The 20,865-nt window shown below is 37.6% G+C and overlaps 1 protein-coding gene across 1 annotated transcript in view; it reads right to left on the bottom strand.

The window, feature by feature from the left end:
- The window catches only part of CNTN5 (contactin 5), a 672,212-nt gene that overhangs the window by 143,414 nt on the left and 507,933 nt on the right, over positions 1 to 20,865 (bottom strand). Inside the window, exons 10-11 of the mRNA XM_067289747.1 lie at positions 7,611 to 7,792; positions 1,015 to 1,151 (exon numbers count right to left, since the gene is read on the bottom strand). Of these exons, the coding sequence (XP_067145848.1) occupies positions 1,015 to 1,151; positions 7,611 to 7,792 (319 nt within the window). The remainder of the gene's footprint in view (positions 1 to 1,014; positions 1,152 to 7,610; positions 7,793 to 20,865) is intronic.

The raw sequence follows: 20,865 nt of genomic DNA, 5'->3' as shown, positions 1-20,865 counted from the left end.
AAAAAGACATTACATCTTTTATATTCATAAATCCATTCTGTGAATTCATTTACAAATGAAGATGTTTTCTCCCAGAACAGAACAGGTTTATTTTAATCTGGAAAATGCATTAAGTAAGTTCACAAAGCTTTTTAACTCTAATTATTTTGAGACTACAAGAAATAAAAAGGTACTAGACAAAAAAAAAAAAAAAAAGTGAGTTGATTCATTGATGATTCAGTGAAAAAAATAGAACAAAGTAAAATAAAAGCAGACCATGCCATGAGTGGTCTTTTAACATCAAAAGAGACTTTAATCTAGACCTACTTTAAAAATATCTCTGCAGTTCAAGACATGACATTCTAGAAGTCTTATATGCCTCATTTTAACAGTCTCGACGATAAAGGTGTGTGTTCTGTTGTTCACAGAAAATTAACAGAGCTGAAATCTAACGAACGTAAAGTATCCATCGTACCTCTCACATTAGAGTTGTTAGGGTTTTAAAGTGTATGGTATGTACAATGAAAATGTGCTGTGTGATAAATGACACAACATAACATAACACTGAGGGAGATACAAAGGAGTCAGATCCAGCAAATACAGGCCTTCTCTGAGCTGTCACTCATTTGCTTTTTATACAGAAATGCTTAGATATAAATAACAATTTTTACGGAGACTATCACAATCTAAAGCAGAAAAACAAACTAGCAAACAAAATCCCCACCATACTGCGTATTGCTCAGAGGGACATCACAGCAAGTGAAGAACAGGGCGATGGTGTTGCAGACCCTGCTCAGGATGCCCGGCCTCCCCCGTCTTTCTGGACTAGAGGGAATTTCTGATGAATGCAACGTTACAGTGCTGGAGCTGGGCCAGGAGGGACATGCACAGGAAATCAGCCTGTATAGTAACACTAAGAAACTAGAGAGAGAAAATCAAACTCTTCTTTCTGAAGTACTTTTCAGTACTTTAATTCACTTTACCTGAATCAAAGGAGAAACATGCAACATGCTGCTGCTTCATTGAGCAGTGTACCTGTGACCAGAGAGGAGCTCCATTTTTCAGCCAACGATATGTGGGCCGTGGTTTTCCAGTGGCTTTACATTCCCATCGGAGTTGATCTCCACTGTCTAACTGAGTATTATTAAGCTTCTCCACCCAATGTGGGTAGGCTGTAAAAAATAAAAATAAAAAAAAAATCTGTATACAAACCATAAAAACTGGTAAGTCTTTAGCTGGTATGTGAAGACCTAACCAACTAAAGAGCCTAAATTATGGCCTGTGCAAAGCCTAGCTTACTCTGAAGAAGATGTATGTTCAAACAACTGAAAAAAAACCAAAGCAGAAAGTAATAAAATTAACAGAACTCCATAACATTAAAGGAAATAATGCAATTGGACCAGGTGGCAAGCAGTCATGACCAGGAATAGAAAGTCTGTCTAATTTAATATATTTCAGTGGATTAAATTACAGTACTATATATCAATGCATTTATTAGTACTGAATTTATGAACATTTACCAGGTAGCTTCCATAGAATATTTAGTAACATTGCTAGACTTCTAGAACTGCATGAAACAGAGAGACTATGATAATTAATCCCCTTACTAAAATTTAAATAACTTAGATCTTGCAGTGTTGTTAAATATTCTATTGTGGCTACCAGGTAAATGTTCATAAATTCAATAATTACTATTATTATAGTCTCTCTGTTTCATGCAGTTCTATCAATCTACTGGGAAATCATGATTTATTCAGCTAGGAATGACTGGGAAATTGGCAAGGTATTTGCATATGTTCTTGTTAAAACGTTTTGGATTTAGTTCATTTAAAATGGTAGTTTTTTTAAAGCTCAGAGTAGTTAGGCGTATATGTAGTTGTTAGTACCTAAATTTCATGTAATAACCTGTTAAAAAGCAGGGAATATCTTTGCAGAGATGCAAATCTTTAATGCAGCAATCAATCACATACCTATGTGTAGAATCTTATCATTTGGAAAACTTCATGATTCAGTGAAGAACTGTTTATTCACGTACAGAAATAAAAAATGTATGCTCAGAAGCCAGATTTTGGTTTCTCATATTGTAGCAATATCCAGTTCTGTAGCAAAGAGTATGATAGATCAAATTAATTAACTTTAATAATCTTAAATATTAAGAAAAATGGAGATAATAAGTAGCTGAGGGATTCCACTGCTAAAGGACCATACAGTACAGTTCTTCTGACTAGAATGAGTAGAAATCTGGAGCTGTCTCAACAAAGTCTCTGTTTTGAGCATCCAATAATTGATAACCTACCTAAAAAGTGGAACTGAGTTTAAAAATAAACCTTTGAATCTAGCTGGCATCTGACAGGTCACCAATCAAAGAGTGAGAAGATATGAGGAGGCATGACAGGTAACTAACTGATTCTATCTGCACTGATGATAAAGAATGTGAGTTATATGTCTATCATCCCTAAGCAGAAAGAGTCTGACTAGGTGATTGCTGGGAGGGTATCAGAAAAAGAATCACTCATTTCCTTTCTAGTGGAGGAAATCAGAGACAAGATAGACCCAACCTCACTCCCAAACCCAAGACTGAAAACAGCTGCTCCTATAGTCTTATTGCAGTCAAGGTAACGCACAAAATGTTCCATATGTGCTCTCTCTGCACTGAATCTCTGGCTCCTTCTGTCAATGAAAGGATCCCATGTAATACTTGGAAGCAACTTGTGGGAGTTCCTGCTCACTTGTTGCCTACCAATTGTAGTAACTGTCCTGAAAATATAATTCAATTGCATTGTTTAGTTGCTGCTGCTATTTTCTGTTGAGTGTTTCGGTATGAATGAAGGAAGCATGCTGAGCAGCAATTCTTTCATTTGAAGATGAGCAGAGCTAATATGATTTTGATGCTATGACAGTTAAATTTGTAACTAAAAAATCATAAAAGTTAGCCGATGGTGCCATAAAATTATGTAGTTTCAAGGAGGCATTAAACTGTACTACTATCTTTTTATTTCACTCTTTTTATTATTTTGCTTTTCTGAAAGTTCTGCTATATGACCCAAAAAATAAATGGTCTAATTTCTGTATTTTGAATTTGATCTCAACTTGAACCTGAGCATTTGAAATTAGAGTGTGAACCTGATTACGCTGAAATAAAACTGTCTCATCAGGTCTGATCCAGAGATGTTCTCATCAGTACACAACTGCAGTTCCTCTGGCTGTGGCTGTCTTAATAGCATAGTCATGGCATGGCTGTTCCTCTGTAACCACACGCTTGCACATCTCAGTTTTATGACTGATTGGTGTTGACAATCATATTTTCATCGTCTGGAATATTTCAGCCCTAAATTTTCTCCTGATACATTAAATGGCTTCTGGACTCTGAATTTTCAAGCTGTTGAATTTGCCATCAGCAGAAGTATTGACTCAGATTCTCACCTCTTTGAGTGAAATAAAAGAAATTCGGAACAAAATAGCGAAGCAACAGGTAGATGGAGCAGGAACACAGCTAAATGCATGATTGAGAGAAATATTTTGTCTCACTTTTTGTCTTCCTTCTCTCTCTCTATGTATTCCTTACCCTGCAACAGGAAAATGGAATTCCTTCTCTGCTCATTCACAAGAGTCTCTCTCCATAATATCATTACATTTGCGCTTAAACCCTGTCAATAACTAAAAGTGTTAAATACTTAATGTAATCGGATTTGCAACCTCTCACTCAATTTACTATTTTCTTTTTTTAATAAAAAGAGTTGATCTTCATCTTATTACACATGTGGGAAAGGAAAGACTCTTTCTATAGTTGCCCCTAATTTTAATTGGAAAACTTAAATAATAACAAGAAGTATTTCAACAGATTCCATAAGTAACAGATGTTTTTTCTCTTTATATAGGCAACATTCAGCTTGGGGAACAATGGATGTTTGCCTGGTTTTTATCTGTCCAATGAACAGTTTTGGGGATGGATGTAAGAATAGAAGGATGTATTTTATTATTTAGTAGTCTTTATGGATATTGTGCCATAGCTTTCTACAGTGCTCCAGAGATTTTAAAATCACTGTGGCCATTCTCTGATTTATTTTATGTTGCTTTCCTGCACCTCTTTTTATTCAAGGATGTCAAAATGTTTTACAAACACAAACTGGCAATAAATCTGCAAGCTTACAGGCCATTTCTTTTAAATCCTTTGTGCAAAATGAAATTCAGATGCAGAAAACTCAGACTACTTTCTCAAAAAATTATGCAACTTTTTGGCTGAAAAAAATTATAAAGGAGAAAATTTTGCATAGGCAAGTAGCTTGACTTCAGATAGTGTCCTAAGGTGTGATTGAGAACAAAGTTTGGGCTGAAGAAACTTAATTTTCTGGATACAAGGCCAAGCTGGGAAGCGCACAGTAGAACAGGTAGCTATGACAAGGTTAGAAAGACAGCAAACTTCAGCTGCAGGGGCAGCCCTGACCACAAAAATTTCTTCTTTTCAAGCCAGTTTTACTGCCTGTATTTGGGGCTAATGTACAGTGACACTAGTGGATTTGCTTCCATGCAGTTTTTATAGGAAGTGATTAAAATAGTGTTTGAGAGGGGAGACCCTCTGTTACCCTTTTACTTTGTCCTCAGAGAATAACATCCTTCTTCCAATAGTCTCAGCTGTGCTTAATAGGTAATGGCTTTGAATATGGGCTGAGCCTAAAACTAGGTCTGTTTTCCTAGGCCTGTCTATACAAAGAGGATCAAAAAAGCTCTGGACCCCTGTTACACTGCATTACAGAATACTGTAGCACCTGCCAGGGTGTGGTATGCTCTCACGCATTTATTCTCCCTGGTGAGAGCAATGGTGTTGAAGGAGAAAACCTGTGTTTGACATTGGTGCCTGAGGTGTTTGAGCACCTCTGTAATGTAACGTAACTGTGAGAGCAGGGCTCTCCTTCCCCTTTGCCTCGTAAAGCTGGAGCTGAACATCGGGGCTGTGAGGGCTCAGCTTTAGTGACATAGGCCGGTGTCCCTGTACAAATAACACACGATTGCTGGGGGTCAGCTGGATGCTCACTGTTTTAGGTTAGTCTTTTGTGCTGCCTTTCTGTCCAACTATCTCTCCTAATTTATTTCCTCATTCTTTTTACTTTGCCTCTTTCTTCCTTAGTCACTATCTGATGTTCATTGTGGAGATACCTGCTCTCCCATTTTTGGTGCCCCTAAATTGCTTTTCTGACTTCTTTTTCATTGATACCTGTGTATTGAAACAAAACGATGAGAGAGGAAAAGATGTATGAAAAGAAAAGACAAAGAAAGGTAAAGAGAGGTAAGAAAGGATCTGACACTGAAATCTGTACAATTAATGGGGAAGAAGAAGGGGAAAGGGGAAGAGGAAGGCAAAGGGGAAGGGAGAAGGGGGAAACAGAAAGGAAGATCTAGTGAATTCCTCCTGGGCATCCATATCACACCCTCAAAAGCAAGAGATTCAGAGTACAAGAGGATCAGGATTGTTCAAATCAGCACTTGCTGTTGGGAAAATGCTGGTAGTCAGTGATTACAAATGATTAATGCCCAATTTCTCCATGAAAATTGTAATTTTTGTGCTCTCTTCTATTAATAAATTTAAGCTTGAATAAAAGTCAATGTAAATTACTAGATGACCAAATCACCTGAGGTAAATCACAACCCTAAAAATGGATTGCAGTCAAGTATCTGGGGATGTTTTGCCATTAGTGAAATTAAATTTTTGATGCCTTTGTCACTTCTATAGCTGAATTTCAGCTAAGTCAGTACTTACAAATACAACAAGACTGCAACAATCTGAAATTGTCATCATCTGAAATACCACTATCTGAACAACATCTGAAGTGTCAGCTGCATCAGACTGCCATGGTACCCATCTGGATTACAGCAGCAGGTAAGAAATTGGTAGTTTGTGATTAAATGTGACCAGACAGGCAGACTTGGTGGTCTGGGCTTTCTCCAAACTCCTCGGTGGTAAACCAGATCAGATGCAACTGAGAAAATGAAGAAGATTCAAGCAGACAGCAAATGAGTTCCTGCAGAGATATGTAAATAGTGAGACCATAGTATGACATGGCTGGTCCTACAGCCTGTTCTGAAATTTTACAAGAAAGCTCTTGTAAGGAATGATGGCCTACATAAGAATTTTTGAGCCAAAATAATCATTGTGTCCTGGAGGAATAAGATGTCAGTGAAAAGGCAATGAACTTTAAGATAAATAATTCATATCTAGTATTGTTATGAATTAGAGGCATGGCAGCAAATGCTGTTTCAAGTAATGCCCCCAAATCCTGCCAAATCAGCTGTCAGCAAAGGAAGCTGAAAATGCCATACAGCAACATTTACACAAATCCAGTTACATCCCTGAAAAGGGATGTCAAGGTCTGTAGGCCAATGAGATACTAATGCTGTCTTATGGAGCCCCCTGATCCGAGAGGCTCACTGAGGGGTTTACTTCATCTCAAGGTCCAGAAAAAATGCTTTAGGTAGGCTATTAATAGCTTGTGCTGCATATTCTGCTGTACTGCAGGTCGCTTTTGATCTTCTCCATTTGAAAGCTCTCTGTTACCTGTACTGACCTCGCTCCCCACTAATGCAGAGAGGTGAAATTCTGATTCTTTTTTTTTTTTTTTTTTTTTTTGAATTTGCCTATAAGGTAGACTACAATATAATAATAAACTTTACAAAACAAAAACCTAATAATATACCAGTCTCACTCAGCTGTTAATCAGAGACAATCTAAAGTGGATCTCCTTTCCGTAATGTTAAATCAATTCTAATACTCACGTTAGCACAAACTGCACTATCCATAAAGGCAACGACTGAAAAAAAAAAATCATTTTGACAATCATACAATGGTGGAGAATTAAAAATTATTATTTCTATCTTTGCAAAGTTGAGGAGAAAATGTTTTCTATGGACTCCTAGATTTGAGTAGAATCTTTGTTTCTACTCAAAAATGAGAACTGATAACCTAGCTAATGAGAGAGTCACTTTTATGTAGTGGCCAGTGACACTGGATCATGTTTGTTGTGATCTGAGTTCTGTTTGCGGCTCTTCCACAGGCGAAAAGGGTGACCTTGAGGAAATCATTTCATTTCTCAGCCTTCCTGAAAATGAGAACTTTAGGAAATTGTGCATGCCTAGATTGATTTTTTTTTTTACAAAAATACAAGCACTTATTTGGTTCTTTTTCTCGTACAATGAAATTAACGATAACTCATCACTGAGGCATGGCAAGGGTGAAATAGAAGTTTAATAAAAGCACGAGAAAAATTCTAAGATATTTATAAAGTAGTTTTCTGACAGATGCATCAGGTATGGGTTGCATGTCAGCATTAGATATCATATCAGAAGAATCAAAAATATAGATTTTTAAATTATATAAGAATACTGTTTTCAAAAGAAACCCTAAAGATCAAGAAACATAAAATTCTGGTTTTGCCAACTTCTGAGGGCGTCAGTTTTATTCATGTTTCATACTTTAATGAATTACTGAGGAATAAAAATATGTAGCTTAATTCCATACTGATCTTATTTCAGAAGAAAGATATTTCTTTTTCATCAGGCCTGAGCATGCTTCATATATATTTACAGCCTTAAGTGTGGACAAAACATTACTGGATAATACTGTCTGCAGTTACACTTACTGTACACTTGTAGCTGTCCTCTGAAGACATTCCTTCCACGTGAGTTTTCAGCTTTACATTCGTACATCCCTGCATCCTCTAGCTGCACATTAGGTATTTCAAGCACAGCTTGGGATTTTCTCAGTCGGGCTTTACTTGGATTATGACCATTAACTTTCCTCCATGAGATTGTTGGAACAGGGCTGAAATATTTAGTAAAATTGCTGTTAGCACTCTTCCACTATTAAGAATATAGATTCTGCTATCTGGTAATTTAAATGCTTAGTAATCTAAGTAGCAATAAAATATAATCACAATTAAGGTTCATGTATGCTTGATATACTTCAGTGTCCATAGGGAATATTTAGTAAATGGTTGTTACATGGAGGGTGTCCTCTTCATCCACAAGGGAGGCCATATTTTTATTGAGATTAAGTAAATCACTTGAAATGGTCTCTCTAGAGCTTCTTTAGCACTCTATTTTTTACCCCTGTTGTCCTGAACACTTTCACTCTATAGGCAAAAGAAAAATACCAACTTCAAAACCTGGATGAATTTAGTAAATTCCAACACTTCCCAATTTTCCTGCAGTGAAACTACAGCACAGAAGGTCAGAAAGTGATAAGTTCATCTAGGTGGGAGATTTCAGGACCATTGCATTTTGAATAAGCTGAGGTGACCTAAGTTTTGGAGACATTTTCTGTTGCAATATTCTCAGAGTGAACAAATCGGGCACTTAAGAAGTGTGTATTAATGGCACTACAGTTTCTGACTCACAGTGATACGTGCCTACTTTCTGGAGTGAAAGGCTTTTTCTCTGTACCTTGCCATTCCACACAAGTCTATCCAAAACCTGAGAAGTGTCATTTACATTAATACTGCAGGAAGAAATAGATTAGATAGTGTTTACACTCATTCAATTATCCTTTTTGCCCAAAGACTTGTCATTTGCTTGCCAGCCCCTGAGATCTTTGTTCCATGGCTTTCAATTGGTACAGTCTCATATTTTTCTGAATGTGGTCATGGACACTTGGGGTGGGGGGGAAGAACATAGTTATAAAAGTAATGCCAAATGTTTGATTGTGAACTGAAAACTGGACTATTTCAGATGTTCTAAAAGAAACTTTAAAGACCTCATAAATGATAATATAACAGTTGCATGCTGATTCTTTATTCATGGAAAATTTATTTTGGATTTATTTGAATTGCTCTCAGGTCTAAACTTGGATATAAACACAGCTGAAACCTGTTGCAGTTTAGATGGGGGTATGTAGTTCATAACAGAGATTCAAATTCAAAGCATTATTCATTTCTACCACCATTTACTAACTTCCATTTAAGGTACTTGCTGTAATTATATAAAGTTGCAATGAAAAACCTTTTCCTCCGTTTTTCATGGTGTCCAATTTTAGACATAACATATATAGAGGTGGGAGCCACCCATAGGTAAGGCTCTAGCTATTGTTCAACCAGTGAAAATCAGCCTGTGAGTTACTGTGGCTGGGCTCCAACTCCCAGCCGAGTTGCTCCAAATTCAAGCATTTTACAGAGATTCAGGAAGTTCACAGACTCATAGTTGGAGGTCAGAAGTTAGTATTGGCTTCTCTAATCTTCTCTCTTGAATATCACAACTCATTAAATTTCATTGAGTCTATTAGCATAATTACATTCATACAAAATTTGTGTCTTGGCCAAAGTACAGTCCCCGGAATGGTACCTGCTACTGATTTGAATATATCAGAGACAGAGAATCACTGTTTCCCTTGTCAGTTTGCTCCACTGATTACTTAAATGATTAATCTCATGAAAGATACTTTATTTTATTTTGAATTTGTCTGGATTCATCTTCAAGACATGGTTCTTGTGATACCTCTCTGTTGTGAAATGGTCCTTTACTACTTTCCTCCACAGAAGATATGTGTATTGAAATCAAATCACTTTTTTTTTAGCAAACAAAACAAACTGATCTCTTTTTTTTCAGCTGTCCAATCATTTACATCTTTTTCTTTTTTTTAGATATATATGGATCACACTAACTCTTTTTTCTGCCAAAGAAGCAGGATAGCTTGCTCATTCTTAATCTTAAATTACTTTCTCACTGACTGCTTTCAAATCTTGGTGTCCTGTGAGTTTGGCTTTAGGACTCTTCTGTGCACCGTATATGAGTCTAATTTTATAAAGTTTGTTCCCTACTAGAAGTTATTTTATATCCACTTCAGTTAGGACTGAAAAGAACTTCCTACTCTTATATGACACAAGTACTTCATCCTGTTCAATTCCAAATATTAAGAATAAATAGGATTCTTCTGTCTCTGATATACTATTTAAAATTTATTGTCTTTAGCCCCACCACTTATGATAATCCTCTGTTATCCTTAGGTACATATTTTAATTTGCTATAATTTGATAGCTATTTGTATATGCTAAAAATAGTACAAGTAGCAATTATTAGTTTCTTCTTTTTCCCATTTATAAATGATCATATTTTATTTTTAATTTCACTCTTAAATTTGCTACTAGTTTATTGTCTTTCTTGAGTGATGTTTTGGAGATTTCATAATTCTGTTGTTGTTTTGGGTTCAGCTTTGACTGTCAACTACTTATATGCTTGCTCTCTTACTTTATAATTATGTCATGATCACTGGCTGCAAAACAGCAACCATGGCCAGACAAATGTTTAATTAATCTTCATTCATTACAGCACAGGTCCACAGTAGAAATACTTTTTGCTGGGTAAAATGCAATACTACTCGGCAACTGCTGTCTTATGAATGGGAAGGGAGGGTGGGTACATTTTATTTTCCATAAGGCTGCCATGCTTATGACCCATTATTGCTTATTTGCCCTGCAACCCTACATCCAGTAAAACCAATGACAAAAATGTTTTTGCTCTGTTGTCGTAGAAAATAAACGGTTCAGCTGAACAGAGCTGATAAGTGGATTTTTTTCATGGTGTATATTTTAGGGAAACAATAAAAACATTATAAACCATGAAAGTTGGCTCATTTAGCTGCTACGAGGTTATTCTGAAATTCATGTATTTAGGAAATTTCCTTTAAATTGCATTTACCTCTTTAGAAAAAATGCTGTAATGCATGCTACAGAAAATAAATGTGCATAACATGGCAAATACAGAAGAAACTTCTTGTTGTCTAGGTCATTAGGAAACATATTTTAAAAAAACTCACTTTTTTCTTCATCAGTATGAGGTAATAAGTGGATTTTTTCAAGGAGATAAAATTACTTTAGCTGTGAAGATTTAATGATTTCAAAGGAAAGTACTCCCAAACTGCAAATCATATTCACAGACAACTTGTAGCTCTGTTTAATGAAGCTTCTTATTTTCCTTGCATAACTCACAAGTGAGGTATGAATTTTACATCTGAAGTAAAAATATATCTATACATATTTCTCCTTTGTGACTCATGAGAGAATGAAATGAAAGAATGAAATATATCTCAGTAAGGATGTGAAAGAATAAAATTGTGTGACTGTTCTAGAAAACTCATAAAATCTGCCATAAAAAGCTAACTAACATATGCACATGCTGTTCATCTTTTCAAAAGATCCACAGCCTTTAAAAAGATAGAGCAACAGCAAAAATACCTCTAATATTGATATGTTTAAGATAATTATTACATACTATAGATACATACATACATATATGTATATGTGATATATATAATTATTAAATATTATAATAATAATTGTTATAATTGATTTTTATTTGGGGCTTACCAGGCATCTATGGGAATATTAAGTTTTCATGTTTATTACAGAAAAAAATCCTTAATGTTATACTGCTCAGATTCAACTCATGTGAGTAACTTTATTCAAGTTCCAGTTGAGTTCAAAGAGAAGACCTCTCCTTCTCCCTCTTAGAAACATTCTTTCAGTACTGCAGGTAAATCTTAGCCCCAGTGATACAAAATTCCCACATGATTTCAGAAGGACCAGCATTAAATCCCATATTCATTTGAGCTGAAACAAAAATTCTAAGAGGTCACCGGTGACCGTGATAGACATTACTATGGCTACGTTCACCTTGAATTTGAAAAAAAATGTGTGTAACACTTTTGCATTTACATTTAGAGGAGATTATAAGAGTGAGTTTCAGAAGCAGAACAAACACTATTGAATTCATTGGGAATTTTTCACTGTTTTCACTGGAAGTAGAAATGTTTTGAAGATCTTATTGGAAACAATTTTGTACAATTCTTTTCAATTTCATTTGAAAAGGAATGTAGTTGGAGCTATGAAACATATATTTGTTTCAGGAAAGGGATGAAATGGAAATAAGGGAACCCTCTAGATTTTAAAATACATTTGCCATGGGTCTGAGCTCCTAATTTTTCAGCAATATCTTAAATAAGAATGCATCTTCTATTTTTTGGGGGTGTAAAATTTCGTACCTTTGAAATATTTTACCTTCTGCTGCAGTTTCAATTCCTCTGCACACTATTTTGCTTTACAATGCCTCACCATTCTGAGTTGTGCCTTCAAATCCACGGGTGCACATCATAATACACCTTGAAAAACTCTGCATGCCTGTGCATTTGAGATTAGAAAGGAGCCCATTCTCCTTATGCCCTTCAGCCTTCCAACTGTGTTAAATATCTTCTAATTATTACAGGGTAATTATGTAGGATTAAAATGTCGAGGTGTATCATGAAATTCTCTCCATCATACATATACTTTCCAGATATGTACACCTACCAGTTGCACAATCTTACCTTTAGAACGTCCCATATAAATCTATTCTGGTCAGATGCAAAGTATTAGGAAACTACCTCATTATTTTGTACCGATAATAACTTTTCCTTTCATTTGGTTATTAAAAGATACTTAATACTCATGACATGTAGGGGCTGTGAGTACTGGGGACTTAAGGACAGGATTAGAATAGAAGGAGATGGTGATGAGTTTGAGGCCAGCAAGCAGGAGCAAGTCTGGGTCTGCAACTCACATCAACATGCGGTCCATGACTGCGCTACAGAGGTCGGATGTGTGTGTGAGTGTGGTATGCTAGTGCGGATGTGCTTCCCCACTAGAAATGTCTTGTACTTTACCAGCACAGAGTGGAGGCAGCATGTCTGTGCTTGACCGCGTGCCCAGCTCCAAGTCATCTTCTTCACACTTCAGGTTTTAAGATGGGAGAGTATCCCTAACATCAATAGTAATGGTGTGGATAATGATTCATTATACATAATGACCCATTATCCATAATGACTCATACTCCAGAGGACTTTCTCCACTGATTCAGCAGTCTAAACTGTTAGCTCAAACTTGATCTCTATTTGTTAGAGGGCTAAAGTTAGATTAAGACAACTCACACTCCTTGTGATTTCAAAGTAGTTCCCCAAATTCTTAAAGGTATTCAGGATCACAACAGTCATCTGACTAAGATGTAATCAAACAGGAAAACAGAAGATACACAATGGGCAAGGAATTGTTTTCACAAGCAGTAAATGAAAGGGAAAAAGCTATTTCACAATCTTCTGTGCCTCCATTTAAAAGACAGATAATGGTATTTACTCTTAATCAAGTCACAACAGCAAAGCTTGATCATGAAGAATTTAATGAAAAAAGTAGGTTGCTGAATAGATGAGCTCCATCACCACAGAGAGAATGGATGAGCTTCTATGGATTTAGTATTAGCCACATTGCAAAATTCTATATTATATTTCCTCATCATAGTTTTGTGGATGTTATATTGTGTGACAGAGGAGGTATAGAGCTGCTACAGCTATTAAAGCATGACAGAAGTAGGCTCAGTTCTCTCCTACATTTTGTGAAACTCCCTAAGTATCAAACAGCCAGCCAGTAATACTTTTTTTCTATTCTCTATCGTTTTTTACCTGAGCTAACTGGCTGGAGGCACTTTGAAGATGGTGAATGTTCTTTTAAAAAAAATTAAAGACATAACAGCAGTTAAAATGTCACAAGCTGATGACTTGGTCAAAGAGGCTGTTGAAAAGCAGTCTGAAGCAGTTTGAGAAGCAAGTGACATACATTACATGTTGTGTGAGTAGGGGAGATAATATATGAAAAAATCCCCAAATATAAGTTGAGAACAAATAATTTAAAAGATAATAATCTGCCAGACTAAGTGATATGTTTTGATGGGTGTTCATATGGAGTGTTAGAGCCAGAATACCACAGTAGCAATCTGATTACCCATCCTGTGTAAGGTTATTTTATAACTGGACTTTCTTGAACATGTCTTTTTTTTGTGTCCCAAACTTTGGCCAGGCAGATTTTCTGTAGTTGACACATTAGTCCAGGATTTTTAACTTTACTCTGCTCTACAGATCAGCTCTACACTGTACAGATCAATGTTAGAGGGGTAGCTACAATGAGTCCAATACTTCCAAGAAACAACAGATCTACCACCAATCATGACACACATGATCTTCATGTGTAAATCTGGTGTGTCTGGGACAGCTTTAAATCTGCAGGTCAGCTGTAGAGTGTGATGATTTCTGGAAGTGCTGGATTCAAGTCTTTTGTACCATAATACTTTATGTGATGTTATTTCTTTCTAGGAAATCCTGAAGAGAAATATGGAAACAGTAACTTTGAGGAACTGCTATTGATAATTGTCAGAATTTTCTTTCTTCTGATCCTCTCAGCTTCTGACACAGATGAAAAGACTGCATATGTCATTCTGAATAGTAGGTTTGGAGTACAAATAAAAGGAGGCAGATTTCTGTATTATGAGCTTTCCTGCTTCTCCTTGTCCTCAATTTACAAGTCCCTCTATGCAAAAGTTACAAGCAAGCATCTGCAAAAATACCTGTAGCATCTTTAAACTAAGGCAAAACTGTGTATATTACTGAACAAGTTTTTGGTAACATTTACAGGTTTTCTTTTATGGTCATGAGGGGAAGAGAGTGGTAATATTGCTTCTTTGAGACTGCTGTCCTACTGATGGGGACTTGCTTTTTGGTAGGACTGAATTTTTCCACTTTTCCTATGCCATATGGTAAAAGACACTAACTATAAACTTCCATTTAGAGGTATGATGCAGTTGGATTGTTTATCCAAAGCAAGGCAGAATGAGGCCTGGGAGATCTACCCGAGATTTGCCAAAGAATCTTTATTTGCTACACTATTATGAATGATTGCAATGTTTGTAACAGCATTATAAAGGCTCAAAAAAAAAAAAAAATCTACTCAAGGAACATAGAAATCAATCCAGCTTGAAAAATAGGGACAACAGCCAACTCTGCTCTTCCACGTTATGACATAGATTCTTATTCAGTATGAACTGAAAATGAACTTTAAAGTGGATGAAACTCTTAGAAGGATTTATTTGACATAAACAATATGTACTATGGCCATCAAAGGAAACAAAATCCTGGACCTATTCTTTTCTTACATAAATAAACTGAGCTGGAAGATGCCATGTTCACATTCAGAAAGGTTCCTTCCTCTCATCAGAAGCATATTTCCAGGGGAATAAACATCCCTACATATACAAATGACAAACCCAGTTCTACTGAGCTTTTTCATTTCCCTCTTGGGATTGTTTTGTTTTCAGTGAATCTGAAGAATAGCTTCCACAGCATCCAGGTTTGGTGTCTGACAGAATTAACAAAATCTTTTTCCTAAAGAGAGTAGCAGTGGGGAGGGATATAAATGATCATTATTTTCAAACATTATTTCAATAAAATATTCAAACATCACTTCCTCCAGGCTCAAGAGCGGTGCATCCCTATGAGTAGGAAGTCAAGCAAAGGAGGTAGGAGACCTGCATGGATGAGCAAGGAGCTCCTGGCAAAACTCAACCAGAAGAAGGAAGTATACAGAAAGTGGAAAGGGGGACAGGCCACTTGGGAGGAATATAGGAACGTTGTCAGAGTATGCAGGGATGCAACGAGGAAGGCTAAAGCCTGTTTGGAATTAAATCTGGCAAGAGATGTCAAGGACAACAAGAAGGGCTTCTTCAAATATCTCAGTAGCAAGAGGAAGACTAGGGAAAATGTGGGGCCTTTGCTGAATGGGGTGGGTGCCCTGGTGATGAAGGATGCAGAGAAGGCAGGGTTACTGAATGCCTTCTTTGCTTCAGTCTTTACTGCTCAGGCCAGCCCTCAGGAACCCCAGACCCTGGAGGCAAGAGAGAAAGTCTGGAGGAAGGAAGACTTTCCCTTGGTGGAGGAGGAGTGGGTTAGAGATCATTTAAGCAAACTTGACACCCACAAATCCATGGGCCCTGATGGGATGCACCCACGAGTGCTGAGGGAGCTGGCGGACGTTATTGCTAAGCCACTCTTGATCATCTTGGAAAGGTCATGGAGAACAGGAGAGGTGCCTGAAGACTGGAAGAAAGCCAATGTCACCCCAGTCTCCAAAAAGGGCAAGAAGAAGGACCCAGGAAACTACAGGCCAGTCAGCCTCACCTGCGTCCCTGGAAAGATATGGAGCAGCTCATCCTGGAGGCCATCTCCAAGCATGTGGAGGAAAAGAAGGTGATCAGGAGTAGTCAGCATGGCTTCACCAAGGGGAAATCATGCTGAAACAATCCGATAGCCTTCTATGATGGAATGACTGGCTGGGTAGATGAGGGGAGAGCAGTGGATGTTGTCTACCTTGACTTCGGCAAGACTTTTGACGCTGTCTCCCATAACATCCTCATAGACAAGCTCAGGAAGTGTGGGCTGGATGAGTGGACAGTGAGGTGGATTGAGAACTGGCTGAATGGCCGAGCTCAGAGAGTTGTGATCAGCAGCGCAGAGTGTAGTTGGAGGCCTGTAGCTAGCGGTGTCCCCCAGGGGTCAGTACTGGGTCCAGTCTTGTTCAACTTCTTCATCAGTGACCTGGATGAAGGGACAGAGTGCACCCTCAGCAAGTTTGCTGACGATACAAAACTGGGAGGAGTGGCCGATACGCCAGAGGGCTGTGCTGCCATTCAGAGAGACCTGGACAGGCTGGAGAGGTGGGCGGAGAGGAACCTCATGAAGTTCAACAAAGGCAAGTGCAGGGTCCTGCACCTGGGGAGGAATAACGCCATGCACCAGTACAGGTTGGGGGTTGACCTGCTGGAAAGCAGCTCTGCTGAGAAGGACCTGGGAGTGCTGGTGGACACCAAGTTAAGCATGAGGCAGCAGTGTGCCCTTGTGGCCAAGAAGGCCAATGGTATCCTGGGGTGCATGAGGAAGAGTGTTGCCAGCAGGTCGAGGGAGGTGATTCTCCCCCTCTCCTCAGCCCTGGTGAGGTCACATCTGGAGTACTGTGTCCAGTTCTGGGCTCCCCAGGACAAGAGGGATGTGGCACTACTGGAGCAAGTCCAGCGAAGGGCTACCAAGATGATTAGGGGACTGGAACATCTCTCTTATGAGGAAAGGCTGAGAGAGCTGGGCCTGTTTAGCCTAGAGAAGAGAAGGCTGAGAGGAGATCTTATCAACGTCTACAAGTATCTGAAGGCAGGGTGTCGAGAGGATGGGACCAGACTCTTTTCAGTGGTTCCCAGCGACAGGACGCGAGGCAACGGGCACAAACTGAAACACAGCAAGTTCCATCTGAACATGAGGAAAAACTTTTTTACCGTGAGGGTGACAGAGCACTGGAACAGGTTGCCCAGAGAGATTGTGGAGTCTCCTTCTCTGGAGATATTCAAAACCCGCCTGGACGCGATCCTGTGCAACACGCTCTAGGTGACCCTGCTTGAGCAGGGGGGTTGGACTAGATGATCTCCAGAGGTCCCTTCCAACGTCAGTGATTCTGTGATTCTGTGCTATGTGATTTGGAAAACATCTATTCCTATACCAGGTTTTGTCTTTAGACTGAAGTTTGATCTTCGGAAAATCATTCTATTTTATTCCCCTATGCCACAGTTTGCCTCTTTTAAAAAAATGATATAGCCATTTTAACGTTTTGACATCTGTAGATAAAAAGTGAAATATCGAAATAAGAATCATTTTGGGAGGTGAAGGCAAATTACTACCAGTGGACTTCTACACTACAATTTCCTTAACACGTAAGATGCTAAAATTCCAGCCCACTGGCTCCATGTGTTTCACATGGCAATTCTCCTATATGTAGGCAAAACACTGACTATAGGAATCCCTAGTTCCAACATGGAATTGGATCTTTAGAATCTAGAATGATTTGTTCCATGGGATCTTGCCATGTCATTATCATGCTCAGACAAGTCAAAATTAGCTTTCTCTTTGCCTTAAAACTTTAAAATCTGTTTAGAACTCCTCAACCCTCTATCCTTCATTTATCAATCACAAACTCAATATAATGATTCACCATGTTCTTTCATATTTTGTTTTGGCCAGAAGTTCCAGTACAGAGAATAAGAATGTGTGCGCTACTAGCACAAGGAAATCAGTGGAAATGGCAGTTGTTAATGTGCACTGAATATCTTGAGTACAGAATCGGATTATCTGTAATATCCCGGATGTCTCTGTGTGTCACCATTATTGGGGGCACAGCCAAGCATGTTCATTCAAAAGTACAAGGAGACTTAAATCATCTCCAAAATATAATGCCTAAAGAGGAGGAGCTACTGGTGCTGAATGGTCATGCTTCTTCAGACAACGTTTCTGAGCTGTATCTCTGACTGCAGCAAACTACAAAGATCTGCTGGCATACCCCAAAGAAATGGTCCAAAGAACTGCTTTAGTTACCTCTAAAAAAGTGAAACCCATTTTATATCACAGATGTTAGTATTGTTTTGCATCCAAGTTCTGTTCCTCTGGTATTCAGCAGCCTGCCACCTTGACCCCTCACTCATCCTGTTGCCCTTGGGATTCAGTGTAACATAATTAACAGAAGTTAGCTGTGAGTGTGTTTTAAACTGTGATCGGTGCATTGGTTCTGCTGCTCCTTGGCATAACACCAGGGCTGGAGCAGAAGGCAGCAACACAGATTTATATTATGGAGCCTTATGTCAGAAAAGAGTTTGATCTTGGAATAGAAATCCTCATGAGACCTTTTTTGACACTGGATTAGTGAGAGGTAGTCAGATTTTGGGAAGGTCCTGTCTGCTTTTCTTCACAGTTCATAGCAGGAGATGTGCCCTGCTGGGTCTGAACCCACACCGAACACAGCCGTCTACAGAAAACACACGAATATCGTTTCTGCAACAATATGGATGATATAACCAAGGTAATACTGGATTTGTCAAGACTGGACAACAGAAGGATAAAAGTGAGCGACTGAGCTATGGAAAGCCTGGAGCACAGTTTAACTGCTGGACTGAAAGGAAAAGCCATATTTTTTTTCAAATCTGAATAGCGGGAAGGGTTATGTTTTGTCCATTGCAATTAAGAAATGATATGGGGGAAATACTGGAAGCTTCTTTTGAGATACCAGACAGAAAAGTGAGGATGCTAGCTAGAGAAATATGCAACCTCGATCTGTGACTCATTACTTTAGGATGATTGTCTGAGTTTTTGTTTCTGGAAGGAATCACATAGAGTTAAAGTTCAGAGGAAGAAAAACAAGAACCAAGAATACAGCACTATAAAACCTTCACAGGGGTTTTGACCAAAGATGCACTTCTAAAATGTCTTTAACATTCCTTCTTTTTTGAAATTACTCTCATCTTCATTTCAATTATACTATTTGCCAAATGCTGACCAGACCCCACAATAAACATTCATTTAACATGAGCACTTTCAAAGTCCATCTCTCTCCACCTGCAAAAAGATTTGCGATAGTTAGAAACTTTCTCTATAGCCATTGTACTCTGTTATTGTCTTAATGAGGCACTCAAACAAAAATAACTTCTTTCCTTCAGATATTTCACGGCCACCAAGAGACTACACCTAGGCTAGGCTACACCTAGAGACTACACTCTAGTCTAATTTTGGTGACACAAATTTTCCTAAGCTCTAGTCAAACGCCCTTCACTAGTTCATACCAATCTTTTATATTATCTCCCTGACCTTTGCTCAGATATCATATTTATTTACCCAAATACTTTTTTCCTTTCTTTGTGTATTGTAAAAGCTACAGTAAGCTCTCTGTACAACTATATAGTCTGTAAGGAAAATATTGACGCTGACAGAAAATAAATAACTATATTTTTAATAAAATCTTGAATAACAATTAGAAATCTCAGTTAAAAAAACAGGTCAAGGGGATAATATAAAGTCTTATATTCCATGGATTTGAAAATGTAAGATATTTACTAACCAGAATTGATTCAAAGAGTTTGTCATTTCAAGAGAACATTTTAGAACATTTTGCAGACTATGGGTCACTTAACTTCATTCACTTGTGTGATTTAAATATATGTAATTTCACCTTCTTTTTTATTTTATCTCATTTAGAAAGCAAGATTTAAAAATGGGCTATCAACTGAGTTCTTGCAGCCCATATTACAGACGGGATGAATATTTATGACTGAGCTATAAATCTCTTCAAAACAGAGTTTACAATGGAATTATTAAAGCAACATTAACAACATGAACAATGCTTCTATCATAACAGTCTCACCATAATTCAGTAATAAAAAGAAGTCAATATCTCTATTTTATTCTTATCTTTAAGTAAGAATACTTCACAAAAAAATATAGTCTTGACATTACTAAAGTGACCTAAGCTAGCATATACAAAGAATATTGATATACTGTATAAATGCTTCTGTTATACAAAAATAGCAGTAACATAAAACAATCTCTTCAAAATGCAGAAAACACAAGCATATGGAATGTAAGAAAAATTGGTTGTCAACACTGTTGTTTATTGATTCTTTTGATTAAAATCTATCTGCTGATCTATGTGGTTAAAAAACAACTATAGTGAAAAAAGGATGCATAAAACTTTACATTTTTTCAGCAAAGCAATCTTTTAGAGGATCCACATGGGCCAGGGATCTATTTTAAAAGCAAAGTATACCAGTCTTAACTTGGTACTCAAATTGACAACGCCTGGTGACAAAAAGTGTAGCCCACATCCTCCAATTTGTTCGGATGAGAAATAAAATGTAATTATCCCCTCAAAATTGGCTGTTGGCACTATCATAAGACAAACATATATATATTTCTGGCTGGGCAAAGTAATGAAGTATGAGGTTTATACAGAGAGTAAAATAGAAGCTGCTGCATGGTGCAATGCATGGCCAAAAAATGAAGTGAGAAAAAGGTTGAAGTATGAGGATGATACAAGGTGAGTGCCTTACGCACAATTCAGCATTAAAAAATCTGTGTGAGAGAGTGACTGTAGAAGGATTATTTTAATGGGAAAATAGAAACCAACCTAGAGCTATATGCAAAAAAAAAAAAAAAAAAAAGGAAAAAGGACCTACATATTACTGGCA

Source organism: Apteryx mantelli, chromosome 1 (assembly GCF_036417845.1).
Source record: "Apteryx mantelli isolate bAptMan1 chromosome 1, bAptMan1.hap1, whole genome shotgun sequence".
In the NCBI taxonomy this organism is placed as follows: Eukaryota; Metazoa; Chordata; class Aves; order Apterygiformes; family Apterygidae; genus Apteryx; species Apteryx mantelli.
Note: the sequence above shows the minus strand (reverse complement) of the source record. Positions and strands in the feature narration are given on the sequence as shown.